This window comes from Dendrobates tinctorius, unplaced genomic scaffold (assembly GCF_039654945.1).
Source record: "Dendrobates tinctorius isolate UK_male_01 unplaced genomic scaffold, ASM3965494v1 ptg000125l, whole genome shotgun sequence".
Lineage (NCBI taxonomy): Eukaryota > Metazoa > Chordata > Amphibia > Anura > Dendrobatidae > Dendrobates > Dendrobates tinctorius.
In genome coordinates, this window is record NW_027361793.1 from 12,715,646 (window position 1) to 12,728,758 (window position 13,113).

General features: G+C 42.5%; 1 protein-coding gene across 2 annotated transcripts in view; it reads right to left on the reverse strand.

Annotated features, from left to right (window-relative positions):
- INO80D (INO80 complex subunit D) overlaps nt 1–13,113 on the reverse strand; it is a 205,483-nt gene that overhangs the window by 143,120 nt on the left and 49,250 nt on the right. The window contains exons 2-3 of one of the 2 annotated variants that reach the window (XM_073541880.1): nt 420–510; nt 75–321 (exon numbers count right to left, since the gene is read on the reverse strand). In XM_073541880.1, coding sequence (XP_073397981.1) covers nt 75–292 — 218 coding nt within the window. In that variant the 5' untranslated portion in view covers nt 293–321; nt 420–510. Of the gene's footprint in view, nt 1–74; nt 340–419; nt 511–13,113 lie in introns of those variants that run through there. The other variant, XM_073541879.1, reaches the window with a different exon arrangement.

Below are 13,113 nucleotides of genomic sequence, written 5' to 3' on the forward strand. Positions count from 1 at the left end.
GCATAAATCCCCATATCTACGTCCTTCTAAAGGAACCTAACAAAGCTGTATTCAGACGCGAGTGGACAACTTACCTCCGGTCCTCCGATTTCGGGATGGGATTAGTGCAACGTTGGCTATTATACTTGGCCACATATTCACATTGCTTGAAGGGGGCAGTTTTGTCCTCTAAAACGTGTCGGATACAGAAAGCGTAGCCGTTAAGTCTCCTCTGCTTGCAGAGTTTGGGACTGTAGGAGCATAGGGGCTTATTGTCAACCTCAGAGAAGTGTATGTGTTTGCCTTCATACATCACGTGACTCTGTTCCTTGAGAACATCAGCTGAAAGAACAATAATTGGAGTCAATAATGGCTTTATCGTGGGAAATATCCTCATGCACAATATGTTATCGTTGTCATTAGGAAATATGGCATCTTACCTGATTTCAAACTTTATGCATTTTATATGCTTATTAGGTGATGTGCCCTCCAACAAACCCTCTACAACAGCGAGCAAGGGAAGGTAGTACCCTGGAAAAATAAAAGAGGGAAAATGTAAATGGCGTACATCAGAAAAGATCACATTTTCTTGTATCAAAGCAAAATGGCAAAGAAGAGTATAAGTGTGAAACAGCTGAGAATATGCTCATCCATTACGTAAAGGACAGAAACCAGAAAACTTGTCGTGGCACTCAGTGGCCCGCGGAGCACAGAAACAAATAGAATGGTATGCCTCCCACGGCATCCAGAATAAATGGGAATAAATTCAGTCTCTGCTGCTCCTAAGAACAAGCTGACTGTATAGAGAAACCAGAAAATAGATAAAACACAGCTGATTTTGATCAATTTATTATCAGAGTCAACAGAAACCAGAGAAGCCCAGAGCGGCCTCTAGATGACCGGCTATAGCCCAGGCTGGATCAGCTGACCAAGACGCATTGGTAAGAAATGGCTCCAACACTACACAAAGGACACATGGAGAGGAGCACGAGGCAGATGGGGTGCAGGTCAAAAGAACAAGTTACCCCAGTAATAAAGCAACAGTTCAATCAATCTTCAGCTCAGAAATCACAGAATTAGGCTACATTCACAGATCAGAGTCTTGCCAGAGAGAAAATTAGCAATTTTCTTCAGGTGTCATCTATGTATGGGCTTGTTCAAACAACCGTATTTTTGGTCCGAGAAAAAAAAAAAAAAAAAAAAAACCAACACAGCATTAGGAGCAGTGTTTTTCAATTAGCATTAGTTTCCACCATACACTGGCAGAGACTCACCCACTCATGTCTACGAGTGTGTAAAAAAATAAAATACATAAACTGAAAAAAATAGAATGCCACATGGAGCCACAGTACAGCATCAGATTATTACTGATCGACTGCAATCCAACTTAGGAAACTGTAAATGGTCTGTAAAAAAATGGATTGTAACCAGATGACCAGTGAGAACACAGTCTCACTTCCCAACCTGTGTGAATCTAAGCCTTACATCAGGTTTTTCATTAATTGTTCACAATATATCAGTTAAAGAGGAGTTAAAGGAGTATTCCCATCTCCTAGATACTATCCCAATATGTGGTAGGTGTAATAATATTAGCAAATCCCTCCAATTAGAAATGTAGTATAGTTTTTCTGATTCGCTATGTCTCTTTCCTCATGTGCAGGCATTGCAGGACCTTAGGTATCCATGGTTACGACCACTGATATGCGAAAGATGTATATCTTTGGACCGTGTTAGCCAGTAGATAGAAAAATATTCAGAATTGAGAGTCCTCAGTGGTTGATACCTTTTAATGGCTAAGGCCTCTTTCACACTTCCGTTTTTGACCATCAGTCAAAATCCGCCAGATTTTGAAAAAAATCGGATCCGCAATTTTTTTTGGCGGATCCGTTTTTTTCCCCATTGAGTTGCATTAGCGGCGGATCTTGACGGATGGCCATCCGTTGGATCCGTTTTTTTGCGGATCCGCCAAAATGTTTGCGTCCGCCGGCATGCCTGGACGGACCCTGCAACGTTTTTTTGGCTGTAGGATCCGCATTTTTCAGTGCGCATGCCCGGAGAAAGGAAGTCAGCCAAGGATTTAACCCTGAAATCCTTTCTGGCGGTGAAAAAAAAAAAATCTCTCTCTCTCTCGTGGCATCCGTTTGCATCAGTTACAAACGGATCCGCTTTCCGCCATTTTAGCGGATTTTAACTGACAAGAAAAAACGGAAGTGTGAAAGAGGCCTAACAGAAACTCAGACTCAGGTCTCTTCATCAGGCTAGACTAATACAAAATCTGAAGAATCACATATTCTTATATTCACATATAAAGAGGCCTGATGGGACATAAGGGCAAAAAGTTGCTTTCAAGCTTGGCCATGAAAAGATTTGCATATTGTGGAGCCATCTTACTTCCTATAGCTGTGCCAGTCTCCTGTAGATATATCTTGTTGTCAAATTCAAAGTAATTGTGGGTGAGGATGAATTTTATAAGTTTCACCACAGAATCAGCATCAGTCCCTGTGTTTTCCATGAAGAATTTGCAGGCATTTAATCCATCCTGGTGTGGCACCATACACATGAGATTATTGGTATTGAAAGGTAACTTCACATCTCAGACAGAAAAGTCTGGGAGTACAAGCTCATGACGACCCTTGACACACTCAATGCTGGAATGAATGTGTGGCATGGATTTATGTCTTTTTACATCAATTAAGGAATTTGCTCCTAAGACCTTGTGGGGCCATTACAACAGAGAACCAGACCCCAGAGGACAATAAAACTTCTACTCCATATCTATGAACTGGTCCAATATTTATGTTTATCCCTCTCCCATAATGATAGTTCTGCTTCACGTCATTTGTGTTATCTATTGCATTTTTTTCTGTGCTGTGTTATGCATAAATATGTGAGTCTTCAGATTTTGTATTAGTCAATGCCTGATGAAGAGACCCGAGTAGTCTCGAAAGCTTGCAATTTGTTACCATCTTTTCAGTTAGCCATTAAAAGGTCTCTCAATTCTGAATATTTTTCGACCACTGATATAGTGAGCTAGTTGCTAGTGGTCCTAATTATGCTATGAATACCTAAGGTCCTGCAATGCCTACACATGAGGAAAGAGACATAGTGAATCATAAAAACTACACTACATTTCTAATTTGAGGTATTTGCTAATATTATACTGACTACATATTGGGAAAGGATCTTGGTGATGGAAATTCTCCTTTAAATGTGTAAGGAGCACTGACGTACAAAGTGTGTCTTCTGTGTGTCATTCGTTTTACAGGGATCCTTATAGAGTTTAATGGTCGAGACTGATCCACAGAGCATGGTGAGAATAGGACATGCTCCAAGTCTCACGGACCAGAGCCATTGAGCCATTTTTAATATTAGTGTGCATGGATAGATGAATGTCTATGGGTCAGTGTGTAATCATAGTAAAAACAACAGCACCAGGGAGTCACATGAATGCAGCCTTAGGTTGTACTGTTATTTTTTTTATGTGGATATTGGAGTGAATCCGCTTAAAAATCCATGTCCTAAGGTCAAAGTGTGTGGCCACTACATGATTGAAAGCCATTGCTGCAAGTACCTGGGAAATGCCCACCAGCCCCGATAAAATAAGTAAAACCTTAGGAAGCCTAACTGCAATGTGAAATGTTGAACTTTTAACCATTCATTATTACTATTCTATAAGACAAATACGTAAAAAAAAAAAAATGGCCAAGACCTCAGATCCCAGCTGCATTATGAGACAGATAGGCCTGCTGTTACACACCCTAGACACTTCAGCAGTTGGAAGTCATCACTATTTTTTTTGTTTCCTCAAGGCCATGCAGACACTTCACACTTGGGCGCCTTCATTCTACTGCTGGCTAATTAGTTATGTAGTAATGGAGCAGATGGGATGGCGACTACAATAATCGATTGGCCAGGGTACAGTACAAGCATAGATAACCCAATGGCCTCCTCTCACTGAACAAGATCTATATACAGTAGATACCTACATCCACTGACTCCATTGTGATCTAGCCCCTTATACACAATTTCTCATGCTCCCTCCTCTATATGTAAGGTTATGTTCACATTTCTGTATGGGAACCATTTTGTAATGGATGCAGTTTTATACAAAAATGGAAGAGATTAAATACAGATGCAAACGGGGTTAAAAAGTACCCATTTTTACACGGATCCATGTAAAAACAGGAGGCATGGATTCACCATTTGCAATTTACTGAAGTCACTTGACTTTTTTTTGTCTTGTGGTTTAACATTAAAAGTCGCAAATCCTTTAAAAATTTGCTTTAGAATGCATCATATTGAAAACTCCTCCAGAAATCTTATTCCAGGCAGTACTGGAGTGAGACGTGGTAAAATAAAAGGGGGTAATTAAGAGTCGCAATTCATGAATCTCCCTGAAATATCGGGATAAGCACATTTGTGGAGAAAAAAAAAAGTCTCAAAACCATATCAAGAATAAGGTGTAAATACTAAAGACACTAAAAAAGGGCAAATTACTCACTTGTCTTATCCATTGCATTTTTTCTGTGTTTTATTGTGCATAAATATGTGACTCTTCAGATTTTGTATTAGCCTATGCCTGATGAAGAGACCTGAGTAGTCTCGAAAGCTTGCAATGTGTTACCATCTTTTCAGTTAGCCATTAACCCCTTCATGACCCAGCCTATTTTGATCTTAATGACCTGGCCATTTTTTGCAATTCTGACCAGTGTCCATTTATGAGGTAATAACTCTGGAACGCTTCAACGCATCCTAGCGATTCTGAGATTGTTTTTTCGTGACATATTGGGCTTCATGTTAATGGTAAATTTAGGTCGATAATTTTTGCGTTTGTGAAAAAATCAGAAATTTGGCGAAAATTTCGCAATTTTCAAATTTTGAATTTTTATTCTGTTAAACTAGAGAGTTATGTGACACAAAATAGATACTAAATAACATTTCCCACATGTCTACTTTACATCAGCACAATTTTGGAAGCAAAATATTTTTTTGTTAGGAAGTTATAAGGGTTAAAAGTTGACCAGCGATTTCTCATTTTTACAACAAAATTTACAAAACCATTTTTTTTAGGGACCACCTCACATTTGAAGTCACTTTGAGGGGTCTATATGGCAGAAAATACCCAAAAGTGACACCATTCTAAAAACTGCACCCCTCAAGCTATTCAAAACCACATTCAAGATTATTAACCCTTCAGGTGTTTCACAACAGCTAAGGCAATGTGGAAGGAAAAAATGGACATTTTAATTTTTCCAACACAAATTTCCTTTCAGCATCAATTTTTTCATTTTCACATGGGCAACAGGATGAAATGGATCCTAAAATTCGTTGGGCAATTTCCCCTGAGTACACCGATACCTCATATGTGGTCATAAACCACTGTTTGGGCGTACGGCAGGGCTCAGAAGGGAAGGAGCACCATTTGACTTTTTGAATGGAAAATATGCTGGAATATTTAGCGGTTGCCATGTCGCGTTTGGAGAGTCGCTGTGTGCCTAAACACTGGAGCTCCCCCACAAGTGACCCCATTTTGGAAACTAGACCCCCCAAGGAACTTATCTAGATGCATAGTGATCACTTTGAACCCCCAGGTGCTTCTCAAATTGATCTGTAAAAAAAAAAAAAAGTACTTTTTTTTCACAAAAATTATCTTTTAGCCTCAGTTTTTTCATTTTCACATGGGCAACAGGATAAAATGGATCCTAAAATTTGTTGGGCAATTTCTCCTGAGCACACCAATACCTCATATGTGGTCATAAACCACTGTTTGGGTGCAGGGCAGGGCCCGGAAGGGAAGGAGCGCCATTTGACTTTTTGAATGGAAAATTAGCTCCAATCGTTATCGGACACCATGTCGCGTTTGGAGAGCCCCTGTGTGCCTAAACATTGGAGCTCCCCCACAAGTGACACCATTTTGGTAACTAGACCCCTTAAGGAACTTATCTAGATGTGTAGTAAGCACTTTGAACCCCCAAGTGCCTCACAAAAGTTTATAACATAGAGCAGTGAAAATAAAAAATCATTTTTTTTTCCTCAAAAATGATTTTTTAGCACGCTATTTTTTATTTTCACAAGGGTAACAGGAGAAATTGGACCATAAAAGTTGTTGTCCAGATTGTCCTGAGTACGCTGGTACCCCATATGTGGGGGGGGGCACTGTTTGAGTGCACGGCAGGGCGCAGAAGGGAATGAGCGCCATTTGACTTTTTGAAATGAAAATTGGCTCCAATCGTTAGCGGATACCATGTCGTGTTTGGAGATCCCCAGTGTGCCTAAACTTTGGAGCTCCCCCACAAATGACCCCATTTTGGAAACTAGACCCCCTAAGGAACCTATCTAGATGCATAGTGAGCACGTTGAACCCCCAGGTGATTCACAGAAGTTTATAATGCAGAGCAGTGAAAATAAAAAATCTTTTTTTTTCCTAAAAAAAAATTTTTTAGTCTGCAATTTTTTATTTTCACAAGGGTACCAGGATAAATTGGACCCCAAAAGTTGTTTTCCAGTTTGTCCTGAGTACGCTGGTACCCCATATGTGGGGGGGAACCACTGTTTGGGCACACGTCGGGGCTCGGAAGGGAAGTAGTGACATTTTGAAATGCTGACTTTGATGGAATAGTCTGCGGGCATCATGTTACATTTGCTGAGCCCCTGTGTGCCTAAACAGTAGAAACCCCCCACAAGGGACCCCATTTTGGAAACAAGACCCCCCAAGGAACTTATCTAGATGTGTGGTGAGCACCTTGAACCCCCAAGTGCTTCACAGAAGATTGTAACGCAGAGCCGTGAAAATAAAAAATCATTTTTTTCCCTAAAAAAAAAATGATTTTTAGCCCGCAATTTTTTTTTTCACAAGGGTAACAGGAGAAATTGGACCCCAAAAGTTGTTGTCTAGTTTGTCCTGAGTACGCTGATACCCCATATGTGGGGGATGACCACTGTATGGGCACACGTCAGGGCTCGGAAGGGAAGTAGTGACGTTTTGGTACGCTGACTTTGATGGAATGGTCTGCGGGCATCATGTTACATTTGCAGAGCCCTTGATGTTCCTAAACTGTGGAAACCCCCCACAAGTGACCCCATTTTGGAAACTAGACCCCATAAGGAACTTGCCTAGATGTGTGGTGAGCACCTTGAACCCCGAAGTGCTTCACAGAAGATTGTAACGCAGAGCGATGAAAATAAAAAATCTTTTTTTTCCTCAAAAAATGAATTTTTAGCTCGCAATTTTTTATTTTCACAAAGGTAACAGGAGAAATTGGACCCCAAAAGTTGTTGTCCAGTTTGTCCTGAGTACGCTGGTACCCCATATGTGGGGGGAAACCACTGTTTGGGCACACGTTGGGTCTCAGCAGGGAAGTAGTGACATTTTGAAATGCTGACTTTGATGGAATGGTCTGCGGGCGTCATGTTACATTTGCTGAGCCCCTGATGTGCCTAAACAGTAGAAACCTCCCACAAGTGACCCCATTTTGGAAACTAGACCCCCCAGGGAACTTATCTAGATGTATGGTGAGCACCTTGAACCCCCAAGTGCTTCACAGAAGTTTATAACGCAGAGCCATGAAAATAAAAAATCATTTTTTTCCCTCAAAAAAAAATGATTTTTAGCCCGCAATTTTTTTTTTTCACAAGGGTAACAGGATAAATTGGACCCCAAAAGTTGTTGTCCAGTTTGTCCTGAGTACGCTGATACCCCATATGTGTGGGGGAACCATTGTTTGGGCACACGTCAGGGCTCGGAATGGAAGTAGTGACGTTTTGAAATGCAGACTTTGATGGAATAGTCTGCAGTCGTGATTACGTTTGCAGAGCCCCTGATGTGCCTAAACAGTGGAAACCCCCCCACAAGTGACCCCATTTTGGAAACTAGACCTTCCAAGGAACTTATGTAGATGTATGGTGAGCACTTTCAACCCCCAAGTGCTTCACAGAAGTTTATAATGCAGAGACATGAAAATGAAAAAAACATTTTTTTTCCACAAAAATAATTTTTTAGCCCCCAATTTTTTATTTTCCCAAGGGTAACAGGAGAAATTAGACCCCAAAAGTTGTTGTGCAATTTTTCCTGAGTACGCTGATACCCCATATGTGGGGGTAAACCACTGTTTGGGCACACATCGGGGCTTGGAAGGGAGTGAGCACCATTTGACTTTTTGAACGCAAAATTGGCTGGAATCAAAGGTTGCACCATGTCGCGTTTGGAGACCCCCTGATGTGCCTAAACAGTGGAAACCCCTCAATTCTAACTCCAACCCTAACACACCCCTAACCACAACCCTAACCCCAACACATCCCTAACCCTAATCCCAACCCTAACCCTAACCCCAACACACCCCTAACCCCAACACTAACCATAACACTAACCACAAGAATAACCCTAATTCTAACCCTAAGCCTCTTTTCAACCCTAACCCTCTTTCAAACCCTAACCCTCTTTCCAACCCTAACCCTCTTTCCAACCCTAACCCTCTTTCCAACCCTAACCCTCTTTCCAACCCTAACCCTCTTTCCAACCCTAACCCTCTTTCCAACCCTAACCCTCTTTCCAACCCTAACCCTCTTTTCAACCCTAACCCTCTTTCCAACCCTAACCCTCTTTCCAACCCTAACCCTCTTTCCAACCCTAACCCTAACCCTCTTTCCAACCCTAACCCTCTTTCCAACCCTAACCCTCTTTCCAACCCTAACCCTAACCCTCTTTCCAACCCTAACCCTAACCCTGATGGAAAAATAAAAATAAAAATATTTTCTTTATTTTATTAGTTCTGCCTACCTATGGGGGTGATAATCGGGGGGTTCATTTACTTTTTATTTCATTTTGATCACTGTGAGAGTGATCAAAATGAAATAATGGAATCTGCAGCCGGCAGATTCGGGCGGGCGCACTGCGCATGCGCCCGCCATTTTCTAAGATGGCGGCGCCCATGAACCGGACCCACCAGACACCGAGAGCGACGGGGGGACTTGGAAGGTGCCGGGGGCGGTGAGAGTGGGTGAGGGGGGGGGATCGGAAGCTGGCGGGGAGCGAAGGGAATGGGAGGGGGGGCAGATGATGACAGCGGCGGCAGATCGCCGCTGTCATTCAGTGGCAGGGGGGGCGATCGCCGGTGGGGGGGTCAAATCGGTGTCTCCAGCCATGTCCGATGCTACTGCAGCATCGGCCATGGCTGGATTGTAATATTTCATCAATTTTCATTGATGAAATATTACTATCGCTCTGATTGGCTGTTTCACTTTTAACAGCCAATCAGAGCGATCGTAGCCACGTGGGGGCGAAGCCACGCCCACTGTGGTAAATTACAAACCCCCCTGTATCTGCGGGTCAGGTGACCTTTCATTGACCCCGGTCACCCGACCCGCAGGGGGGCTTTGAATTCATGACACAGGGTATGCGTCATAGGTCGGATTGGCACCGACTTTCATGACGCATACGCTGTGTCACAGGTTGGGAAGGGGTTAAAAGGTATCAACCACTGAGGACTCTCAATTCTGAATATTTTTCCAGAAAAGGGGAGAATTCATAATAATGAATCAGCATAGGATCTTTGGTATATGTAAGATCCATTCTGAAAGAATCCACTTTTTTACTGTAGATCTGTACACCTCTGTTCTGTGCAAGGATGATGATTAAAAATGGACCCGAGGGACAGTTCCATCAATCCATATAGCGGTATTAGCCATTTTAGAAAGAGCACATCTATGAGAAAACCAGATGTGTGAATATGCCCTTAGGCCACTTCCCATTTCCTTTTGTATTTCAGTGTTTCTGACCTGATTGAGGAGCAGTAAAACGAAAATAGAACATTCAGTTACAGGGCCCATTGCTTTGTTTTTTATTTTTCAGCTTGTGTCCGTTCTGCTACCTGAATTTTGGTAAAAAAAAAAAAAAAAAAAAAGCAACAACACAACATTCAAATAAATGTGTCCTGTACCTGATCACTTCATTTCGCTTTACTGCTCCTCACACCAGATAAGAGTCACAGAAATACAAACAGCAATATGACAAACTGAACCTGTCATCAGGATTGTGCACCGTAACCTACAGACACTGTCATGTTGGCACCGTTATACTGATTACAATGATACCTGGTGTTCAAGAAATCAGTCTTGTGGTTGTTGTGTAATCTGTGTTTGCAGTTTTGAGTTAATGAAATGCTCATGCTCCAGGGCGGCCTGTGGGGGGATGTCTCATCATCCTCATTCTGGCATAAATGACAGGTCCCTGAACCTTCATTGACCAGCCTCCTATTTTATATACTGAGCATTTAATATTCTGGTCTTCAAGAAAAAAAAAAATTGCTTAAACAAAAAGATGCTACTGTCCCGGCACCAATCGGCAACCAATGCTCTCAATCTGCGCATGCGCTGCCCACTGTGTTCCAGGGACCAGTACAGGAGCGCGCACAAGAAGAGGAAATTGTTGCCGCTCAACATAGCAACGCTGCCGGACTGGTCCCGGGAACACAGTGGGTGGAACACGTGCAGATTGAGAGCATCACTTGTCGATAGATGCTACTGCGCATGCACCACCATTTTGTTGAATCAACTTTTTTTTTTTTTGAAGACCAGAATATTAAGTGCTGGCGCAGTATTTAAAATAGGAGGCAGGTGACTGAAGGTTCAGTGACCTGTCATTCAAGCCCACAATCCTAAAGCATTTTTTAGCATGCTTTGGATATTTCTTTAGCACTTTTACAATGTTTTGACTGCCGTTGATTTATGAAGAAACTAAGAAACCGCTGGTAGGCTTTCAAGCAAAACTGCTGACAAAACGCTGAAATATGGAGCATTTCACTGATGCATTGTCTCAGGTCGATTCACCAATGTTGCGCCTATTGACCTCCACAATAATCAGATCTAACACCCCAAGACCCCTTCCTGTAGGATTAGATCAAGAACTGTGTCCCCCAGCCACAGGTTCTGCATGACTTCAGACATCACATTGAAACATTGGAGTTCATATCCGAGGACATGCTGGCACGTGTCATGGAGCTCACACTGAACTTTTGTAGTGGATGGAAAAAACTTAGTGAGTTTTCTGATAATACATGTGTTCTGCTGTCTGGATTATGAATACCAAGGATATCATTTTGCACTATCTTTAAGAATCACCCTACATAGAGTGTCTTCAAAGTCTAAGCCGAATTAATAAAGCCATGTCTTTTTTTTTTTTTTTTTTTTACTGCTTGGCATCTTTTGGAATAAGTAGTTAAAATAGCCTGAACACATGAACAGCAAGTCATTTTTACATAGAAATGTAAATGTTCATTCGTTTAAAGCATTTTATTACCACTTTTTCAGGTGGCTTTCAGAGTGGATCCGCTCCAAACCTGCCCGAAAAAATATTGGTTGGGGTAATGAGGTCATTGCTTTGTCATGTCGTTATACAGTGGCACAGAATGTATTCAGACCCCTTTCAATTTTTCACTCTGTTTTATTGCAGCCATTTGGTAAATTCTAAAAAAAAGTCATTTTTCTTCTCATTAATGTACACCCTGCACACCATTGAGACTGAAAAAAACCAGAAATGTAGAAATTTCTGCAAACTTATTAAAAAAGAAAAACTGAAATATCACATGGTCATAAGCATTCAGACCCTTTGCTCAATATTGAGTAGATGCATCCTTTTGAGCCAGTACAGCCATGAGTCTTCTTAGGCCATGTGCACACATTGCGGATTCTGCTGCAGATCGCAGCGTTTTCGGCGATTTTTCCATTGACTATTTTACCACTATAGTCAATGGAAAATGAAAAACGCAGTGCACATGCTGCAGATTTTTCCGTGCAGATTTGCTGCAGTTTTAAATCCGCAGCATGTCAACTCTTTGTTCGGAATCCGCAACGGTTTTACACCTACTCCATTGTCCAGGTGTCAAACCGCAGGGGAAAACCGCAGGCTAATCCGCAGGTCTTTTGACCTGCGGATTTTTCCAAATCCGTGCGGAAAAATCCGCAGCACAATCCGCAACGCGTGCATATGGCCTTAGGAATGATACAACTGGTTTTTCACACCTGGATTTGGGGATCCTCTGCCATTCTTTCTTGCAGATCCTCTCCAGTTCCGTCAGGTTGGATGGTGAATGTTCGTGGACAGCCATTTTCAGGTCTTTCCAGAGATGCTCAATTGGGTTTAGGTCAAAGCTCTGGCTGAGCCATTCAAAAATGGTCACAGTTGTTCTGAAACCACTCCTTTGTTATTTTAGCTGTGTGCTTAGTTAGGGTCATTGCCTTGTTGGAAGGTGAACCTTCGGCCAAGTCGGAGGTCCAGAGCACCCTGAAAGAGGTTTTCATTCAGGATATCTCTGTACTTGGCCGCATTCATATTTCCTTCAAGTGCAACCAGTTGTCCTATCCCTGCAGCTGAAAAACACCCCCAGCATGATGATGTCACCACCAGGCTTCACTGTTGGGATTGTATTGGGCAGGTGATGAGCAGTGCCTGGTTTTCTCCACACATACCGCTTAGAACTATCACCAAGAAGTTCTATCTTCGTCTCATCAGACCAAAGAATCTTATTTCTCATAGTCTGGGAGTCCTTCATGTGTTTTTTTTTAGCAAACTCTATGCGGCCTTTCATACGTCTGGCCCTGAGAAGAGGCTTCCATTGGGCCACTCTGCCATAAAGGCCTGACTAGTGGAGGGCTGCAGTGATTAGCTGACATTAAATTTCTCCCATCTCCCTACTGCATCTGTGGAGCTCAGCCACAGCGATCTTGGGGTTCTTCTTTACCTCTCTCACCAAGGCTCTTCTCCCATGATTGCTCAGTTTGGCTGGACGGCCAAGTCTAGGAAGACTTCTGGTGGTCCCAAACTTGTTTCATTTAACCCCTTCCCGACCCATGACACCTACGTAGGAGTCATGAAAAGTAGTGCCCAAACGACCCATGACGCCCCCGTAGGCGTCATGGTATAAAAAGCCCCCCTGCGGGTCGGGTGACTGGGATCAATGAAAGGTCACGCGACCCGCACACACAGGACCCTTTGTGCTTCACCACAGGGGGGGTGGCTTAGCCCCCACGTGGCTACGATCGCTCTGATTGGCTGTTGAAAATGAAACAGCCAATCAGAGCGATAGTAATATTTCATCAATGAAATTTGATGAAATATTACAATCCAGCCATGGCCGATGC